Source organism: Elephantulus edwardii, unplaced genomic scaffold, assembly GCF_000299155.1.
Source record: "Elephantulus edwardii isolate Elephantulus edwardi_28Jun2011 unplaced genomic scaffold, EleEdw1.0 scaffold00148, whole genome shotgun sequence".
Classification (NCBI taxonomy): domain Eukaryota; kingdom Metazoa; phylum Chordata; class Mammalia; order Macroscelidea; family Macroscelididae; genus Elephantulus; species Elephantulus edwardii.
The window spans coordinates 5,192,096-5,212,753 of NW_006399898.1; the positions used below are offsets into that span (position 1 = coordinate 5,192,096).

The window sequence follows — 20,658 nt, forward strand, 5'->3', positions numbered from 1 at the left end:
TCATAGTTGTTTTAATTTGCATCTCTCTTAGGGCTAGGGATTTTGAGCATTTCTTCATGTGTTTGTTAGCCATCTGAATGTCGTCTTCGGTGAAGTTAAATATTAATTTCAATGAAAGTTGACAGAGACTTAGGGTTTCCATTCATTCATTGTTGCACTTTTATCCCTGCCCACCCTTCTCCCCAGTTCGCTCTTCTCTTTGAAAAGTAAAAGAAAAATTATTTCATTGTCATACAATCCCTCCCCCCAAGTCCACTCCACTGTGCAGCTTTCATTCTGGACTCCTGTCATGACAATAATACTTAATCATATATCCCTTTTAACCAGTTCTCGCCTTCATCTGATTCAATGCACTATACATTATTTATCCCATCTTTCTCAGCCCCCCCAATCCTGATGTCAGTCCCGTTTTACAAGAGTGGCACTATGCAATATTTGTCCTTTTGTGACTGAGATATTTCACTCAGCATAATGTCCTCAAGGGTCACCCACTTTGTATAATATTTCATGAGTTCCTTGTTTTTCAATGCACTGTAGTATTCCATTGTGTGAATACACCACAGCTTCTCTATCCATTCATTTGCTGATGGACATTTGTTTCCAACTCTTTGCTATTGTGAACAAAGCCACGATAAATATGGGTTTGCATTTAATAGTGATTCTTTACAACCAGAACCAATTTTTTTATTATTTGAAGCGGTTAATGTTACATTCTGTTCTACGTTTCTCCCCCCTTTTGATAAGCATTCTACAGAATCTTTGACCAGGATGTGTGTGGTCCTTAGAGATCATTTAGAATAATGGTTCTTAGGGCGCTCTTGTGGCCTAGTGGCAAGACGCTGCACTGCAATCCCAGAGGTACGTGGTTTAAATCCACCAGATGCTCTGCTGGAGAAGGAGGGGGCAATCTCCTCCTGTACCAGTCAGATCTGATTTGACGGTACACGTAAAAAATAATACAATAAAAAAAAAGAACAATGGTTCTTGGAGTGTTAACCCTGGACCAGCAGCACCAGCATCATCTGGGACCAGGCCAGAAATACAAACTCTTGGGTGTTGAGCATAGTCCAGCTGAGTCTGGTGGTGCATCAGGCAATGTGTTTAACAAGCTCTCTGGGTGATTCTGATGCACAAACAAAGCTGAAACCAGGAAGCATCTTCGTCTTATCTTTGGGGAATCTGAGACCTAGAGAAGGACTAAGCACAAGTTCACACACTGTTGGTCCGTGTTGTCTCTACTTCTTACCCTATGGGTATTTCTACTACAGCCCCACATCCCACTTTAAAGCCCTAAACAACTCTAGTCTCCACTGACAATATTTTAGGTGCTCGCCCAAGAAGCTTTTAGGGAAATCACTCTTTTTCCTTTGTTCCCACTTTTTCTTGCACCTTTGGTGAAAGTTTACAGAACATTCAAACATTCACACACATTTATTTTGGTGACGCTTCCTCCCGGGGTCCCCCCCACGTCATTCTTGGGGACTGCTCCGTATCAGACTGTGGGAGGACGGTGTGTGGGCTTCCATAAAGCTTACAGCCTTGGGAACCCCACAGAGCAGGTCTGCTCTATCCTCCTGGGTCGCTACGAGGGAGATTCGACTTGATGGCAGTGGATGGTGCATCAGACCTTCTCTGCTCTTGTTAGGGAAATTATCTACGACTGAGAAATAAAGCAAAAAAAGGACCATGCACTTTGTTTGTTTTTGTTTTTGTTGTTGTTAAGTACCAGTTGCCTGGGACACATGGCAACACGTTTTTTTTTTTAATATTTTCTACTAGTTTATTTCCAAAATTCGAACATGTTGTTTTTAAGAGATCATACACATTTTTAATGAATGGAAAAAACCCTCATATTCGAGTGTGTGTGCTGACAAATGATTGAGTGAAAGAAGAAACACATCCCCCATACAGAATTAAAACAACAACAACAACAAAACAAGCAAGGGAGGGAGAGAACTCTCACAGACCACCAGAGATCACGGTCGTGCTGGGCTCCGGGGTGAGGGCCACAGTCATGGGGAAACGTCAAGGGGAACGGGTGATCGCCACAGCTTCGAAGTATCAGCACATTTATGAGTCACTTCAAGGAATCTCCGTGGTGCAGTGCACGACGTACTGGGCTGTTAACTGAAAGGTGAACAATTCAGGTCCACCAGCCACTCCATGTGGGAAAGACGGGCGGTCTCTCCTGCCACGGAGACCCACCCTGAGGATGCCACCAGAGGGTCACCGGAGGGAGCAGGGCTCAACTTGACCACTGGGGCTCTGCTCTAGGTATTATGGTCATGACAGGAGTCCAGAACGAAGGCTACAGAGTGGAGTGGACTTGGGAGGAGGGATTGTATAACAACGAAAGAATTTTTCTTTTACTTTTCAAAGAGGAAACCGAACTGGAGGGGAGAGAGGAACAAAAGTGCAACAGTGAATGAATGGAAATCCAAAGTCTCTGTAAACTTTCATTAAAATGAATAGTTTTAGAAAAACAGACAGACATGAGAGGGCAGGGGAGAGAATGGGAAAAGAATGAATAGATAATAAACACTGCAGTAGAACAGATGGGGGAAGAACTGTCCGAAAGTAATCTATGATCAGGTATGACAACAATCTGGAACAAGGGGTACATTGTGGGGTGAGCGGGGGGAGGGAGGAAGGGAAGAAAATGTGCAAGAATTAATAAAAAAAGTTTTTTTCAAAAAAACACAGTCCTGATGACACCTGGCTGCTGTTCCAGATGTGGAGACAGATGTGGCAGCGTGCCCTAAGAACTGCCGCCGTGGGAGGCCTCATGGCAGTTCCCTGTCCTGCAGAGTCGACGCGGATGGGCTGGGCAGCAGTGGGGGGCGGCTCACCACGCACACATGCATGCATGCACACACACCCATTTGCTATCCTGTGCTCCCCTCCTTGTGAGAGCCAGGAGTACTTGGTAACTCACTGCCAAGTCTCAGGGCCCTCCCACAGGGCCAAGGTGCTGGCCCCACACAGCGAGGGGTGGACGGGGCACCTTGGCTCTCAGATGTCCTCCCCAAACCCTCCACTACAGTCTAACCTGGACAAAACATCAGGCCAAAGCGAGGACAGTCCAGGGAATGCCTGAACAGCACTCTTCAAAATCATCGGGTCACGAAAAACAAGACAGACCACACAGGCCGGAGGAGACAGGACGCTGGAGTAAGTTGGGGGGAAAAAAAGATGAGGGAGAAAACTGGGGCCAATCTAGGCTAAGCCCGGAGTTTATTTAGTGATGTTTCCCCAACTGTCCCCTCCCAGCGGCGGATGAACGTGTCACGATCGGTGGAGACAGTATCACGAGAGGAAGCTGGCCGAAGGGCACATGCGAGCTGGTGCCCCAGCCTTACGATTCTGTACATTTTACAGCACTGCAAATGAAAGCCTTCTGCGACAGATCCCAGAATCTGTGGACAAGCTGTGGAGCAGGCATGACTGCCGCTGGGTCACTTTCCTCAGCAGTGACTTTCAATAAGGCTTGGGTACGCGCCTACCATGTATTCGCCCGACAATCACGTGGAGAAGATTGAACCCAAAAAGCACAGCCTTCACTCTGGGTTACATCTCAACGTCAGGGAAACGAAACTCCTCACCACGGGGGTCACACTGGACGGAGAAGACAGTGAAGGTGGCGAGGCCTCAAGTTTACGTGGGTCCACAGTTAACACCCATGGAAGCCCCAGGCAGTAGCCATGGTATGTTCCATTCAGCAAATCTGCTGTCAAGGTCCTTGCTCAAGTTACAAAGAGCAAGGATGTCAGCTAAAAGACTAAACTGTTCTTTAAAATTATAAAAATGACAGTTTAAAGACTAAGTTGTGCCTAGTCCAAGCCACGGTATCCCCCCTGACCCCTTCACGGCTCTCGGGTGAAAAGTGGCAATGCATGAAGATCAGAGAACAGATGCCTTTGAATTGGTGAAGAGCGCTGAGTGTCCCGTGGATGGCCGAAAGAACTGATAAATCTGTCCTGAAGGAGATGCAGTCAGGGTCCTCCTTGGAGGCCAGGGTCGTGAAAGTCCGTCTCACACCCTTCGGGCATGTGGTCAGACGGGACCAGTCCTTGGGAAAAGGACCTGGGAAAGCAGAGAGCCAGCAAAGCAGAAGACCCTCAATGAGATGAGCTCAGGGTGATGCCGCCACGGGGAGAGAATGGTGGAGGTGATGTGGATGGCAGAGGACAGGGCACTGCTGTCTCTGGACTCTATGGGACACGGCTGATGGCCCTGACAACAACAGAGACGTTGGGTGGGCAGCTGGGCCTGTTCGCTGCTCACGGCCGTCGCAGAGTGGCACACGTTGACTGACTCTCCGATCCCATGTGACGGAGGAGAACCGCCCCACAAGAAAATCAACATTCCTGTTAGGAACTGAAGGCCCACCAGCCCTCGTGACTCAGGCACGATGTCAGAGCACAGCCAGCAGTGGGGTGGGGAGCTATCTTTGCAGGTAAGCGTCTCTGGGGACCTGGGTGGAGCCACTAAGCCCTATACAGCCTCCGTGAGAGTCCCCAGTCCTCCTGGCTGCCTGGAGCCCTCAGAGAAATTCCTACTCTGCTACAATGAGCCCAGTTCCACTGCCTCACGTGGATCAGAACTCGGAGAAACCCTACAGGACAGAGCGTTCACAAACCTGTCACTTTTATTTCACTTTGTGTGAAATTTTACAAATCATATTGTTCTTTTCATTTAATCATTCACAGACATTTTGGTTAATAATATTCATTAATTAATCACAGTGTATAACCAGCTCTTTCTTGTATCTTCCCTTTTCCTTCACCCCTCTCATCTGGTTTTTTGCTCCCCCTCTCCTTTTGGGTTTCTGTTAGCCATCCCAGAAGGATTCTCCCTCTGTGTAAACCTGTCCTGAGCTTTTTATAAGTCATCTTAAGGCCGTAACTCTCTATAGAAGCAGATGGCCTCACGTTTGTCTTAGGGTACGGCTGACGGATTTGAACCTCTGACTCTCTGGTTAGGAGCTAAACAGTTAACAAACCTGAAAGATGGAGGCTGTCACAATTCCCCAAGTCAACACGGACTCAGAGGCTCGAGAGGACAGAGACCTGCCTGCCCCATCTTTCTAGCCACAGAGCAACTGTTGTTGTTGTTGTTATGTGACGTCGAGTCGCCTGCGACTCATAGCGACCCTATGTACAACAGCCCTAAACTCCGCTCTGTCCTGTGCCAATCGCACTGTCTCTGACACTCCCATCCCAATTATCCCAGTCACTGAATCAATCCACCTCATAGAGGGCCTTCCCCTCCTGCGCCGGCCCTCCACCCTCCCAAGCATGATGTCCCTCTCTAAGGACCGGCCTCTCCACACAACATGTCCAACTAGCAGGACCAAAGTGCTAACTTTTTGGTTAGCAGCTCCAAGCCCTGTGCCACCAGGGCTCCTGAAGTCAGCGCAAGGGGCCGCCAGTGCCTGGTGGATGGACGCAGGCTGTGCAGGCCCGGGGCTGGCTCTCAGCCTCTCCGCCTGAGTTGTGTGATGACTCAGCGGCTGGCTGGGGGGACTCCAGGCGCCTTCTGACTAAAACCACCTTGCTGCTCTCGCACGGAGAGAAAAATCTTTTGAAGGTTTTGATTTCTCGGCTCCACCTTTCAGTTCGTCCACCTACAGCTTCCCTGATGTCGAAGCAAAGTTACCAAACTCCCTGACAACGCCCCCCCCCTGGCTTGAGCTGGGGGTGCAAGAGGCTTCGTGGACTGAGGGTGTAGAAGAGTTCTGGGCCCCACATTCCAAGGGCCCTTGCTTGGTTTGTTCCTCTGTGTCGCTGTCGTGATATAAACAAAACCAACTATTATCATTGAGAACACAGACCATAGAACACACACCAGTTCAACCACTGGAGCACAAGTCAGCGACACGGAGCACTTTCTCCGAGTGTTGCTACCATTCTCACGCTCCCGTTGAGCTGTTCCTCCGTATTAGCATAAACTCACTGCCCCAAAGGGTCCTATTTAACCTTATACGTTCTTGCTGGCAATTTGATGTCAATACTTTAAAAAGCACAATGTTCAAGTCAGATCTTTTTCACTAGTTAAGCTACACTACTGCTCAGGTTGAAGAAGACAGTAAGAGCCCACTGGTAATGACAGGTACATAGACCAATGGAAGAGATGTGAGATCCCAGAAGGGAATCCATCCACCTACGAACAACTGTCTTGATGGATTCCATCAAGTGGGGAGAAGACGGCCTCTTCACAGAAATGGTGCTGGCAAAACTGGGTGTTAGTTACAGAAAACGGAAACAGAATCCCACACCTCACACCACATACACAAACCAACTCAAAGACCTAGGTACATGAAAACAACCAAACAGAAAATTGGGGGAAACTTAGGAGCTCTAATCAATGGCATAAACAGAGTATAAAAATATAATGCAAAATCAACCAAGGACAAACTAGATGATTGAGAACTCCTCAAGAGGAAATTCTTATGGCATCAAAAGACTTCTCCAAAAGAATGAAAAGAGAACTTACAGACTTTGAAAAACATATCTGGCAATGACACATTGACCAAGGTCTGAAATTTATAGAAAATTTCCATCTCTCAACAAGAAAAAAAAACAACACCCAATTACAAAGCAGGCAGAGGCAAGACTAGACACTCACCAGACACTCAGATGACAGCAAACATGAAGACTGCTATAGAGTGTTAGCTTTTGACGAGATGTAAATAAAATAAGACATTGTCTCATAACTAAGTTCAACAACACAGCCAACAACCAATGCTGGAGAGGACGTGGCGGGATTGAAATGCTTGTACAATGCTGATGGGAATGTAAAATGGTGCGACCACGGGCGAAAGTTGTTCTGGCACTTCCTTTGAAAGCCGAAATGCCATTTGGCGCAGTAATCCCACTGTTGTTGTTATGTTATGAGCAGAGTCATAGCTGGCCCCTCAGCAGGTTTTCAGAGGCAGTAAACCGCCCAAAAGGAGACTGCCCATCTTTCTCATGTGGAGCAAGTGGTGGATTTGAACCAAATGCTTTTGAGTTGGCAGCATAACTCCTTATTACTAAGCCACCAGAGTCCCCAGCAATCCCACTAAGTATCTATCCCAAAGAAACAAGAGTTGTGACACAAACTGACCTACACACACACACACACGTTTGTAGAAGCAATATCAATACAATATAAAACAGCAAAGAGTTTTATACACACGCACATTTGTTGAAACAATACCTACAACAGCAAAAAGTTAAAAAGTACCAAGTGTCCATGAACAGACCAATGACTAGAGAAGCTATGGTACATTCATGCAATAGTATTATCCTTAACTAAAAAAAGATCAAGAATTCATAAAATATTGTACAGCAAATATTATACACAGATGACTCTAGGAAAATTATGATGATGTAAGTCAATCACAAAAAAGACAGTTATGGTACAACACGACTATTACAAAAAGGTATGGCAAGGTTTAACCCCTGAATTGACCTTGGGGGTTCATGGGGATAGAAAGGGAAGGAGGGGGAGTAAATATCAATGATTAGACGAGCTGGGGAAAGGAGAAGACAACACAGAGTAAGTGGCTAACTGGACACTAGTTAATTAATCATATTATCATTGGTAATTTTAAGACAAAATGTTTATGAATGAGTGAATGAAAAATCAATATGATTTCTAAATTTCCCAAACTTTAAAAAAAGTCCATTTAAAAAATAGAAAATAACAGATACCAGGGACTATTTTTGTTTTAAAGTTCAAATCTATTTTAGAACAACAGTTTTAGGGATTCATCCAGCCTTCACAGCTCCAGAAAATCTGCAATCTATGAGCATTTGAACCTCTTTTCTGAATTTCCCCCCTTTTCATCAGGACTCTTCTGTAGATGCTTTGATTCAAGTGTTCCACAATGGTAGCCGAGTACCATGGAGTTCTGGTCTCCTGGAAAAGGAGACAGCTGTTCATGGGGGCAATGAGGTAGAACAGAATCACTAAATACATGGTTGCTGTTGTTGTTATGTGCCATCAAGTTGCCTGAGACTCACAGCGACTACAACAGCCCTAAACCCTGCTCTACCCCTTGCCAATCTTCCTTCTATTTATTTCCATACTTGAGGGCTCAGCCTCAGTTGCCGTATCTGCTCGTCTAAGTGTGCTCTGTTGTGCACAGGGAGGTCAAATAACTGTGATGTCCTTTGAAACCATGACCCTAATTCCACGAGGTTGCTGGTCGTAGAAGAAGCAGCCTCAGCAGCTGTTCTCTCTGCCTCTTTTAATCATTGCTGTAAATACATCTATCAAACAACTTCGGCCAATTAATATTTTTTAAGGCTTTTTAAATCATGATTTTAGTGAAAGTTTCCAAATATATCCATTTTCATTGACTCATACACATTTTCCTTCTTCCTGAATTCCCTTTATGATGCTGGTTCTGCCCAGGCTGTTAATGGTCATACAAGGAATGGCCAATCGTCGGTTCCTTTCAGACTGTCCTTCCCTGTACCTACCCCAGTGCAATGTCATCATCTGTCCACTCCTTTCCTCCTCTCCTCCCGATGCCACATCCATTCTATTGTTACAACAGCGGTCTTAGGCAGTATTCGTTCATTCAGCATTCTAGCTTCCAGATTCATTCAGGTGGTGTAGTGCTCTACGAGTTCAACGCTTTTCAACACTGCATAATATTCTATTGTGTGGATGTACCACACTTTCTCTATCCGTCCATTTTTTGATGAACACAGGCTGCTTCCATCTCTTTGCCGTTGAGCCTAATACTGCAATAAACATGAGTGTGCATGCATCCGTTTGTGGAAGCTCTCAATTCTTCGGGGTATAATCCCAGTAGAGAGAGAGTTCAGTCAAACAGTATTTCTATTTTCAACAGTATCTCTATTTTCAACTTTTTGAGGAACTGTCAGGCTGACTTCCATATGGCTGTACCATTTTACATTCCCACCAGCAGTGTATGAGAGTTTTGATCTCTCTGTATCCTCACCAGCATCTTCTGTTTGGTGTCCTGTTGAATTTTGTCATTGTTGCTGCTGTGAGATGAAATGGAAGAATATACCATGTTCATGAACGGGAAGGCTCAATATTGTGAAAATGACAGTTTTACCAAAGCAATCAAAAAATTCAATGCAATCCCAATACAGATACAAACAGCATTCTTCAGTGAGATGGAAAAAGCCATTTCTAACTTTGTCTGGAAGAAATAAAGACTCCAAATAAATAAAGGACTATGAAAAGGAAAAACAAACTAGGAGGTATCATACTCGTTAACCTCAAAACTATTACACAGCCACTGTAGTCAAGACAGCATGGGACCCCTACTGTGACAGACACAGAGTAAAGGGACAGAATCAAGAACCCAGAAATCAACCCACGCAACCTAGGGCATCTGATGTTTGGCAAGACGATGAAATCAATTAAATGTGCAAACGACACCCTGTCTACAAATGATGCTGGCAACATTGGCCATCCAGCTGCAAAAACTAAATCAAGATCTACACCTCACACCATATACCAAGTCCAATTCAAGGTGGACCAGAGACCTGGGGTAAAACAAAAAATTATAAAGATCATCAGAGGAAAAAATAGGAATAAAAAAAGCTCTCATCTATGGTATGAATTGACCTTAAAGTATAACCAAACCCCCACAACCAGGAGACAATAAAATGGATGTCTAAAAATCAAATTCTTGTATACACAAAAACTTCTCCAAGAGAGTAAAAAGGAAGTCCACAGACTGGAAAAATATCTGGCAATGACACATTTTATAAGGGACTCACATATATAGTACTCCAAGATATCAACAAGAAAAAGACAGACAGCCCAGTCAACCCACAAAATAGGCAGAAGATATAAAAAGACACTTCACCAAAGAAGAAAGTCAATAAACAACATATGCTGGCGAGGTTGTGGAGAAACTGGAACCCTTATTCAGTGCTGGTGGGAGAGTAAAATGGTACAATCACTGTGAAAGGCAGTATGTCGCTTTCTCAAAAAGTTGGAAATAGAAATATCATTCGACAGAGCAATTCCACTACTGCAAATATACCCTAAAGAAACCAGAACTGTCACCCAAGCAGATATGTGCACACCCATGTTTATTGTGGCTTTGTTCAAAATAGCAAAGAGTTGGAAACAACCCAAGTGCCCATCAACAAATGAATGGATAGAGAAGCTGTGGTATATTCACAGAATGAAATACTACGCTACATTGAAAAACAAGGAACTCATGAAATATTATGCAAAATGGGTGACCCTTGAGGATGTTATGCTGAGGGAAATATCTCAGTTACAAAAGGATAAAAACTGCATAGTATCACTGTGGTAAAATGGGACTGACATCGAGGTTGGAAGGAGACTAAGAATGATGGGATAAATTATGCATACTGCATTGAAACAGATGAGGGAGAGAACTGTTTAAAAGGGACATATGATGAGGCATTATTGTAAAGACAGGAATCCAGAATGAAAGCTGCATAGTGGAGTGGACTCAGGGGAGGGATTGTATAACAATGAAAAAAAATTTTTTTTTTTACTTTTCAAAGAGAAGAGTGAACTGGGGGGAGAGGTGGGCAGGGAGAAAAAGTGCAACAATGAATGAATGGAAACCAATCTTTGTAAACTTTCATTAAAATTAATTTTGAAAAAGAAGAACATATCAAATGGCCAATAAATTAAGAAATGCTTAAAATCCCTAGCAATTGGAGAGATACAACTCAATTCCTCCATCCACAGGGGCACATCTTACTGATGGCAATTTGAATCACCAGGTGTACAACTTTCCTCGGCATCAGTTTTCCATCTACTTTTAGCTTCTGACGGAGCCACGTAGCTTTCCAGACCAGCTGTACCATTTTGCATTACCACAATCGATAAGGTTTCTAGTTTCCCCACATCCTTACCAACGTATGCTGTTTCTGAGGTTTTTTTCCCCTTGGCCAGCGTAGTGGTAGGTGGAGAGGCTCTCTGTGGTTTTGATCTGCGTCTCTCGGATAACTATGGCATTAAGCATATTTCGATTCGGGATGGCCATTTTCATGGCCTCTTTGTTGAAATGTCTATTCATGTTCTTTGCCCGTTTTTGATTGGGTTTTTTGTTGCTGTCAAAGTTTTATACAAAAGCAAGCAGATCCTGGGTTAGGAATGAGGCCTGGTCCTGAAAATGTCTTTAAGTTTAATCTGATGTAAGTTGTTACAGGTGCAGTGTTCTTATTTAGCCTTCGTCTAGTTGAAGAAAAAGGAGTTCTGAGTGCTGTTATTAATCAAAAGGTTAGCAGTTTGAATCCACCAGCCACTTCAAGAGAGAGAGATGGACAACCTCCTCCCGTTACGATTTCTACTCTTGGAAACATGATCGAGGGTCACTGTGGGCTGCAATCAACTTGAGGTTAGTGGTTCCTTAGGGATAGAAAAGGCTTAAAGCTTATCTAATTCTCTACAAATGCACCACGTGAAAGTGACGGGGAGGAAGAATTTGCGGGGAGCAGGGGTTGGTTCCCTCATTTCAAAGGGAAAGCAAATGCATAGAGCATTAAAGGCCAAGTTGTCCATAAATCAGGTATTTGTGACCGGGACACATACTGTGTACTTATTAGATTCTTTCCGTTGATGAAGATAATGTTTTCAAGTTTACAGAGCCCACTGGTGTCCGCTGAACCACTCAAACATATACTGCATTGTGTGTACACGTAATGGATTCGAATCCCCACCTTGGGTCATCACTTTCCCCTCTATTTTTCTGATTAGATTTTTACAAGACACATGGTTTTCTCTTAGTTGACAGCTTTGTCTTTTCACTGTTCTTAAGACATTTGAGAAATAAAAACTTTACTATTTTGCTGAATGGAAAACTGACTTTGTGCATAAACTTTCACTCCAACCGTAACAAAACGTTTTAAGGAACAATATTCAGTCTTTTTGAACTCCTACTTCTTTCTTTTGCCTTTTATTGTTTGTGTGTTTGTTGTTCTATTAGGTAATCAATCCACTGTTTCATTATAGTAGTTAATCCACGTTAAGAGGTAGACTCCCAAGGACCATCTTGATATTCTTAGTAATTTTTCAGAAATGGGGTTGTGTGTGTTCATTTCACGTTGACCCCTCGCAGTACAGATTCCTGCCTTTCACACCCCAAGGAGCTGATCTGATGGGGTGGGACTTGGCCGTGGGGTTAGGATTTTTCAACAGGCCTTTGAGTTCACGTCAGAGTGTACAATAATAAGGGGTTTTTAGGATATTCAGAGTTGTACAGCCATCACCCATGTAATTTCAGGATGCTTTCATCACCCCAAAAGAAACCCTCGCTCCCTCCTCCTGCTCCTGGTCCCCGTCAGCCACTCATCTGCTTCCGGTCTCTGATTTGCCCCATGGTACATTTCACGTAAATGGAATCCAATACGCTGTGATTCTGATGAGTGGATTCTTTCACTTAGCATCATGTTTTCAAGATTATGTCCATCTCTGAACAGATACCCCTACTTCATTCCAATCAGACTGGGTCCCTGACCTCCAGCAAGGTCCTACCCGACGGTGACACCGGAGGAAGACTGGCCTTGATTTCCCTCCTAGATTCTTGGAAACAAGTATTTGGAGGACAGATGAGGGACCAGATTAGGGGCAGCCTCTTAATCAAGCAAGACCACCTCCCACCACACACGCAAAAGGAAAAACCCTCCTGATACTTGCCCCTCCTGAAGCAGCCACGTTGCACCACGCGATGCCTCAGTCACGGAGCAGTAAGTCTGAAATCACAAGAATTCTCAATTAGAATTTCTCTTGATGGTAATCTGCTAAAACGTAGGAGGCGGCAAAAAACCCAAACAGATTGCAGCATTTTGTGGCAAATTCAACTATCTCCTTCAGCAAACAACTTCCAGCGTGTCTTGTGGTAACACCTTCTAAACATTGACTTTTTAAACCCGCCACTGTTGACTCACGAAGAAGGACAAGCAAACAACCAAAATCACACACATCGACGGCAAACTCCGATCCTGCCGATGGTTGTCCTTTCTGGGGTACCTTTCTGTCCAGTTCACACAAAGGAGATAGGAAGATAGAGTTGGAGGGGGAGAAGATTTCTAAAATGATTTTTTTAAGAACAGTGCTATACTCTTCTTCTGGAGAATTAAGAGATGAGAGCAAAAATGAAGAGGAAATCAGATAATGCGAGAGAAAATCAAATAACCAGTAAGAGTGAAACTACATTCAACCCCACAATTCCTCCAGCAGCCAGCAAACAGGGGGGGCCTCTGTGCTGATCAGACAGCCAGTAGCCAGGCGGCCAGCAGCCGGCGAGTGATAAGGACTAATGCGGTGAGAACGGGCGCTCTGACTCTTCCAGAAATCACTACCACACCAAATAAAAGGTTTCCAATCCTCCCCACTAATCCCTCTCCTGGTATTCAGGGGCCCCAAGATCATTTCCTCAGGAAATCATGGTAGATTAGGACAAGATTATGTATGCGCATGCTCTGAGCAGCATTAGACATGGGAGAGGCTCGGCGGGGAGCCCCCTGGGAGAGCAGGCAGCGGAGGGAGATGGGTTATGGAGGGAAGGCTGGGACCCAAGTCCTGGAGTGAAGACGAGTCCTGGAGTGCTGAGGATTTGTCCAGGACACTGTGAAGTCTTCCGGCCAAAGATATTTGTCACAGAAGGCCGTGTCTCTTGGGCGCCAGCACCTCGGCTGGGCTGTCACTGGCCAGGAGGACCCCAGGAGAAGCCCACTTCCTCAGGTGGGTTTTCAATCCAGAAGACAGGAATTCAAGCATCCCTGCAGGCTGGCATTATGTGTTTATTCCAATTCATGCTTTCAGAGGGCTGTTAATAGCATGGCAAAGAATTCTAGATAAAATGTAGTTGATCTAAGCAGGTTAGAATGGTCTTTATTAGAAATTATATATTCATATTACAAATAAAGTTGTTGTTAAGTGCCATCAAGTCACAGGCGACTCAGCGACCCTATGAACAAAAGTCCTTGACACCTGTATGCACAACTTTCATCCTTTCTCCAGGTTCATAGGGTTTCTGGAGGCATTAAAAACTATATATTGGATACTAAAAACCAAAATGACACAGTTTAGAAAAATGATATATTTACTGTTACTGACATTTTTACCATTTCCTCTCATTGCCATCTAGTTCAATGGCTCATCGTGACCCTTTGGGAAGAGGTGCTGTAGAGGGTTCCTGAGACTGTGGTCTGCCCAGCAGACGGCCTCACCCCATGCTGTAGGGTGGGCTTGGTTCACAGGCCAGCACCTCCCCGCTGCTCCTCTACGGCTCCCGCACACTGATATACATTAGACAAGGATACAGTACAGCTATACATTCCATAGAGATTCCCAAAGCTCTGAAACGCTAACCACCTTAGAGAGTACTCATTAGTGGCATTTAGAGTGTTCGTGATAATATACAACTGCAGCCCTGAAGTTCCAAGATACCCTAAATAACACTGACAAGCGTTACTCCCCATTCCTCCTCTCCTCAACCTGACTCCCACCAATCTGCATCCTGCCTCCTGGCTTCCCTGAAGCTTCCTATATGTCCCACCTGGCATGATGGTTTTGAGTTTGTTCACACCATAGCATGTAACAGGACTTTAGTCTGCTGAATGGCTGATAGTACCCCTTCACAGAATTCTGTAGTCTGTAGTCTTCCACTTCCTCGGTTAAGTTTATTCTTTGGTATTTTTTTTCTTTTTGAAGTTACTGTAAAATGAATTTAATTTTGAGTTGCTCATTGCTAGACTAGAAAAGCAAATAGATTTTTTTTAAAAAATTATTTTTTTGTGTGTACTGTCAAATCAGATCTGACTGGCACAGGAGGAGATTGCCCCTCCTTCTCCAGCAGAGCATCTGGGGGATTCAGACCACCTACCTCTTGGACTGCAATGTGGTTTCTTGCCACTAGGCCACCAGAACTCCCTTGCACACTGATTTTTTTTTTAATGAACAGAAAACAATTAGTGTTTTCTTAAAGACTATGCACACTGCTTTTTAATCCATTTGACCTCTCAACTCTCACCTTCAGCAAAGTCTAACTGTAGACCAGCCTCTGCATAACATCTGTGCTTACACACTTCCAGGACTGAACTATTAAACCCCAGGAGCAACAGTGGTCTCAGTCTAGGCCTAGCCGAGGCCTCAGCCCTGAGCCAAGTGCACAGCTCTAACACTGTGCAGACCCTCGGCCTCTGTGTCCCTGGCTACATCTGGCACTGGCTCCTCTTTGGGTAGCATTAGCACTGTGGCTGATGTATTCCTACGAGAGATCAGCTGTCAGAGTCCCCATACAGCTCCCACCTCCACCCAAAAGCACACTGATTTTTTTACACGATATTTGTGTCATGGAATTTCCAAGAGTTCTGTTCCACAGCGGTTAATTATAAAGGTCTACAGTTCAAATCCACCGTCTGCTCAGGAGAGAGCTGCACACACAGTCTGTGTTCATCAAGGCCTACAGTCTTGACAATCCTACGGAGCTGTTCGGCTGTGCCCTACAGGACTGCCAACGAGTCATGGCCCACTGGACGGCAGTGGGTGTGGTACACCACCTGCGAACATCTTCCTTTCTAATCCAAATGCCTCGTTTCCTGGGCTAAAACCTCCAGCAAGATTCTCAGTCCAAGTGGCAAGGATCTGTACCTTGTTTTTGATCTTGGGGGAGGATGTCCACTGTGAAGTGTGTTTGTAGTTTATTGGGTGGAGAAAATGCCCTTTGATTCCTAGTTGAAGGTTTTGGACACATGAAGGGAACTTGGGATGCTAATTCCTCCCACGCAGGTTCCTTTGAAGGCCGCACGGGACAATGTGTGGGGGACACTGAGCGTGGAGGCTGACTGTGTCGGCAGCTACCATTTCGCATGGGAGGGGCTACGCAGCAGCCAGGCCGCTGTGGGTGCGTCCACAGCTCCCCACTTGGCGGCAGTGATGTGGAACCAGTTATGTAACCTCTCTCAGCCCCAATTTCCTTATCTCTGAAAAGAGGCCAATAATAGTACCCACTTCACAGGGTTGCTGCCAGGATTCGATAGCTTATCACAGCCCTGGCAGGTAGTGGTAGACGTGATTTCTATCACCAGCTCTACGTGCCCAGGACGGGATACTCAGCACTATGGTAGATGCTGATAACACGGCAGGTAGTCCTCGCCCTTGACAAGGGAAGTTCTCTGAGTGCAGGGCTGAGGTGGCACCACCAAGCACACAGTGCCAGGTGATGGACACGGGGCCGACGTGGGGGCGCTGGTGGGGTACAGAGTGAAGCAAACAGGCCAGGTCAGTGTTGCTCCAGGAGGAAAACCCTCAGCAGAGACTCAGAGGCAATCAGCCCGGGGCACTGCTAGTGAACCATGGGGGTCATCCCGCCTGTAAACCAGCTACGCTCGTAGAGACCGAGGGTGTCCACAGTGAATGCCGGGCACTCACTGGGCACTTTACCCTAGAAATTGAAGTGGCGTCTGACAAGGTGAGAGGAGGGAAGAGACGCTGTGAAGGACAGTGCCAAAGAGGAACACTGAATCCGCCAGACTGCCGGAGCATGAACGAGTCTATCCTGGAAGAGTCTTGGCCAGAGCACTCCTCACAGTGACGACAGGGACACTCTGTCCCATGACCTTCGGCCCTGTGACGGGGACAGTCAGCCCTGGAGAGACACAGCAAGCCTGGCAATGTGGAGGGTCGGCAGAAAAGAGGCAGATGCTCAGGAAGAAAGGCTGCCCGGCGGCTGACCAGACAGTTAGTCGTGGCTCACCACCCTCCAGCACCCCCCAGCAGGAGGAAGGCTGGGAAGGAGGGCCGTGGAGACGGCTTGAGGAGAACGGAGAACTCCGCAAAAGGACGAGATCAGGTTGGAGATGGAAAAGAAAGCAGGGTGAGATTGAGACTAACACAAACTAGCTGACACAAGACATGTGTCCGATACAGCAGGCACATGGCATCTTCACGACAACCCTGTGGGGTGGTGTCATCACTGTCTGAATATTTCCGATGAAGAACTTCAAGTAGAAGAGATTGTCCCTTGCCTGAGGTGGGCAGCGACCAGATCAGGCGGGTCTAGGAGTTCACAGTGAGGACCAGAAGACGTGGAGATGTGTAACAGGTCATGGTGATAAAATGGGATTTTATTCTCAGTGCAGCAGGAAGTCACTGGGAGTTGGAGCTGGGGAGGGACTCGGTCTGACTTGTTATTATACGCTGTGCAGTCAACCGTCACTCAGAGAGAGACTATTAGCAATGACTCTGAATCGTGCCCTGTCCTGAGCCAACCTCTTCATCTCTGACACACCTCTGCCTCCAGTGCCACAATGTGTCAATCCATCTCATCCAGGGTCTTCCTCTCCCACACTGAGCCTCTACCCTTACAAGCATTCCATTTCCAAGAAATGGTCCTTCCTGACAACATGCAGAGAGTATGTGAGATAGAGCTTCAAAATCCTTGCCTTCAAGGAGCATCCTGGTTTCACCCTCCCCAGGACAAACCTGTCTATTCCTCTGACAGACTATGGTACGTTCAATACCCTTCCAAAGCACCACAACTCAATGGATTTGATTCTTTTGCCATCACTAGTCACTATCCAGCTTTCAGATGCATAGAAAGTACCTGCAAAGACCACGGCCTGGATCACTTAAGTCTCTAAACTGTCACCATTGCTCGTCAGCACTATGGAGAGCTCCCGACTTTCCCAGTGCAATTTATCTTGATTTCCTGACTGCTAGTGCCAAGAGCGTTAACTGTGGATTTGAGAAAGACAAAATCATTAACCACCTCAATCTTTTGTCCAACTATGATAATGATGCCAACTGGCCCCGTGATAAGTATCTTTGTTTTCTCGATGTTGAGATGCAATGTATTTTTAAAATATCACTCTAACTGCGTTGAGAACAGAAGAATAAACAGAAAGAGATCGGGAACAGTGCCAGGTCTATCGATCTCAAGCAAGAGATGCAGGCGGCTTCAGAAGCTGCAATGTCAGTGGGGCTAAGGGGAGCGGGTGATGTGTGACTGGCCTTGGTGGGGGGCTGGCAGTCACGGAGAGACTGCTGAGTGTCAAAAGGAGAGCAAAAAGAACAAGGATGACCTCCGAATGCTTGGTGACACAACTGGCTGCTTGGTGGGGCCACTGGAAGACAAGTGGGAGATTAGAAGCTGAGAAAAGCAATAAGTTGTGAGACAAGAGAAACTTGTGAGCAGTGGGGAGTAGAGTCAATGGGAAAAGCAAAAAGGTACAAGAGCCAGAGAAAATGAGAGAGAAAGGTGCAGGCAGACGAGAGAGGCGGGGTAGGTTCTAGGGGACTTTAGGACTCAGCCGGGGATGGAGCTGGGGGATTTCTTCTCAGACGCCGCTCCTCTTCCCCTGCTGTCCCCCTAAGCCTCTCCTGGACAGCCCCTTGTCCTCCTGCTTCTCAGCGCAGATGGCCTCCCCCACAGGCTACACCTGGACTCCCCTCTCCGGAGTCTTGCCCTCTCCCCGGTTACCGCTGGGTACCACTCGGTACCACTGTGCTCTAAACCTAGTTCCGGGGACTGGAGAAAAGAAGACAGACCCCCAGCTCATGTCCCTGGTCAGCCCCGCCTCATGGCCACCCTGAGGGGCAGGGACCTGCCCTCCTTACAAATCAGACTGCAATCTCTTTCTGAGCAACTGAGGGTTCCACCCTCCAGATGCTTCAATCATGGCACCCCCAGAGCTTGTACAGAAAGCATGGCATTTTATGCATCGTGCAGAGAAGGGGGCCTTTCCACTGCATTGAAACATGGAACAGGGTTAGAAAAGGTCTGAGTCAAAGCAAGGAGCAGCCGGCAGGCGTGCCAAGCAGGCTGACGTGGCACTGCTCTCCCCAGTTCATAACACAATCAGTCAGCAGCTCCAATCAGCCCAAACCAGGCAAGTGCTGAAGAGACTCTTCACACTGAGAGCAGGGAAGCAGGTGTTCGCCTGGAGAGCCTCCCTCCCAGCATGACCGTGACCGTGACTGTGACCCGGCCAGCAAGGCAGAAACCCCGGCCCCCAACACACCCGGTCCCCAGGCCTCGTCCCCCGAGGGGGTCTGGGAGCTTCTCACAAAGCCTCCGGGAGCTCGGAGATGCCCCATGCTGCACCCTGACTCCGGACCCCGTCCTGGAAATGGACAGACACGCTTTCAGGTCTAGACTAAACCCAGAGAGCGTCCAGGGTCACGTCACGATGAAGAGGCACAAGCTAAACAGCTGGAGCTGGGGTGCGTGGGGACCTGAGCCCACCGGATGTTTTCTGGGGTGAGATGGGAAGAAACAACCGTTGTAAAAGCCTAGATGCTAACACGGAGGACAAATGCAGCCAGCGGCCCTACATGCATCTCAGTTCAGATGATGGGACACGGAAGGGGCGGCTGAGACAGCACATAAACCGGCGAAGCTCAGTTCCCACCCCGACGCGCCCTCCCGAGCCCCGCTGAGAGGCTGGACCTGGCATCTGGGTCATCTGCGTACGTGACACGGGCTGTGTCATCTCAGGGTCCACCCATAAGCACGAGCAACCCAAACTGACACAATATTAACAGAAAACTGCCGAAGGCACAATGGGTCAACCTCGGTGCTAACCAAAAGGTGGGCAGTCTGAGTCCATCAGCAGGAAAATGGCATGGCCGCGTGCTGCTCTGAACAACTACAGCCTCGCGACCCCCCAACCTCGGGGAGCTCTCGGCCTGTCCTGCGACCCTGTCCGGCGACCCTGATCTGAGAGCCTGTCCTGTGACCCTGTCCTGCGACCCTGACCTGAGAGCCTGACCTGCGACCCTGACCTGCGACCCTGTCCAGCGACCCTGTCCTGCGAGCCTGACCTGCGACCCTGACCTGAGAGCCTGACCTGCGACCCTGTCCGGCGGTCACTGCACGCTGGAACCCACCCCAGCAGCGGTCCGTCGGTACAGGTGCAGACACAGGTGACAGTCATCTGCTGGGAGTGTCCGGGACATCACGGGGGGTGGCCGCGCCGGGCCCGCGGGGCTGCTCCACACCAGCGTCCACTCCTCCGCCCTCCTCCCTGGAGTCTGCCTCCCGTGACCTCCGAGGTCGGTGGGGGTGCGGCCCGGGGCCCGTCAGGACGGCGCTGGACACAGCAGTGACCGGCACCAGCTTACCGTCGTGGAGAGCGCCGGGGCGGTGACCTGCTGTTACAGGAGAGGCTGGGGAAGGGGCCCGGCCTTCGTGGGCAGCAGCCCCGGAGAAGCCTCGCGAAGAGCCGGGAGAGGCAGAGGAGGCGACCCGAGGGCCAGCCTGTCACCCCGCGAGCCCGGACGGACCTCACGCTCAACTTCCGGCCCCAAACCAGACGCCCGGAAGCTGACCCCCAGTATGAGGACGGAAAACTGGACCTCGAGATCAAAGGGCAGCGCCTGCCTGAGGACAGGAAGGCGGGGAGCAGCGGGAGCACGAGGACCGGAAGCCAGGGAGGTGCACGAGCACCGGAAGGCGGGGAAGGCAGGGCGGGGCGCGAGCACGACGACCGGAAGGGGGTGAGGGGCGCGAGCACGACGACCGGAAGTCAGGGGGCACGAGGACCGGAAGTCAGGGGGCACGAGCACGAGGACCGGAAGTCAGGGAGGGCGCAAGCACGAGGACCTGAGGACAGGAAGGCAGGGAGGGGCGCGAGCACGAGGACCGGAAGTCAGGGGGCACGAGGACCGGAAGTCAGGGGGCACGAGCACGAG

At 47.8% G+C, this 20,658-nt stretch overlaps 1 protein-coding gene across 1 annotated transcript in view; it reads left to right on the plus strand.

Annotated features, from left to right (window-relative positions):
• LOC102869092 overlaps positions 1–20,658 on the plus strand; it is a 27,791-nt gene that overhangs the window by 5,856 nt on the left and 1,277 nt on the right. The window contains exons 4-8 of the mRNA XM_006894708.1: positions 15,754–15,868; positions 16,347–16,435; positions 18,340–18,531; positions 18,926–19,114; positions 20,128–20,543. Of these exons, the coding sequence (XP_006894770.1) occupies positions 15,754–15,868; positions 16,347–16,435; positions 18,340–18,531; positions 18,926–19,114; positions 20,128–20,543 (1,001 nt within the window). The remainder of the gene's footprint in view (positions 1–15,753; positions 15,869–16,346; positions 16,436–18,339; positions 18,532–18,925; positions 19,115–20,127; positions 20,544–20,658) is intronic.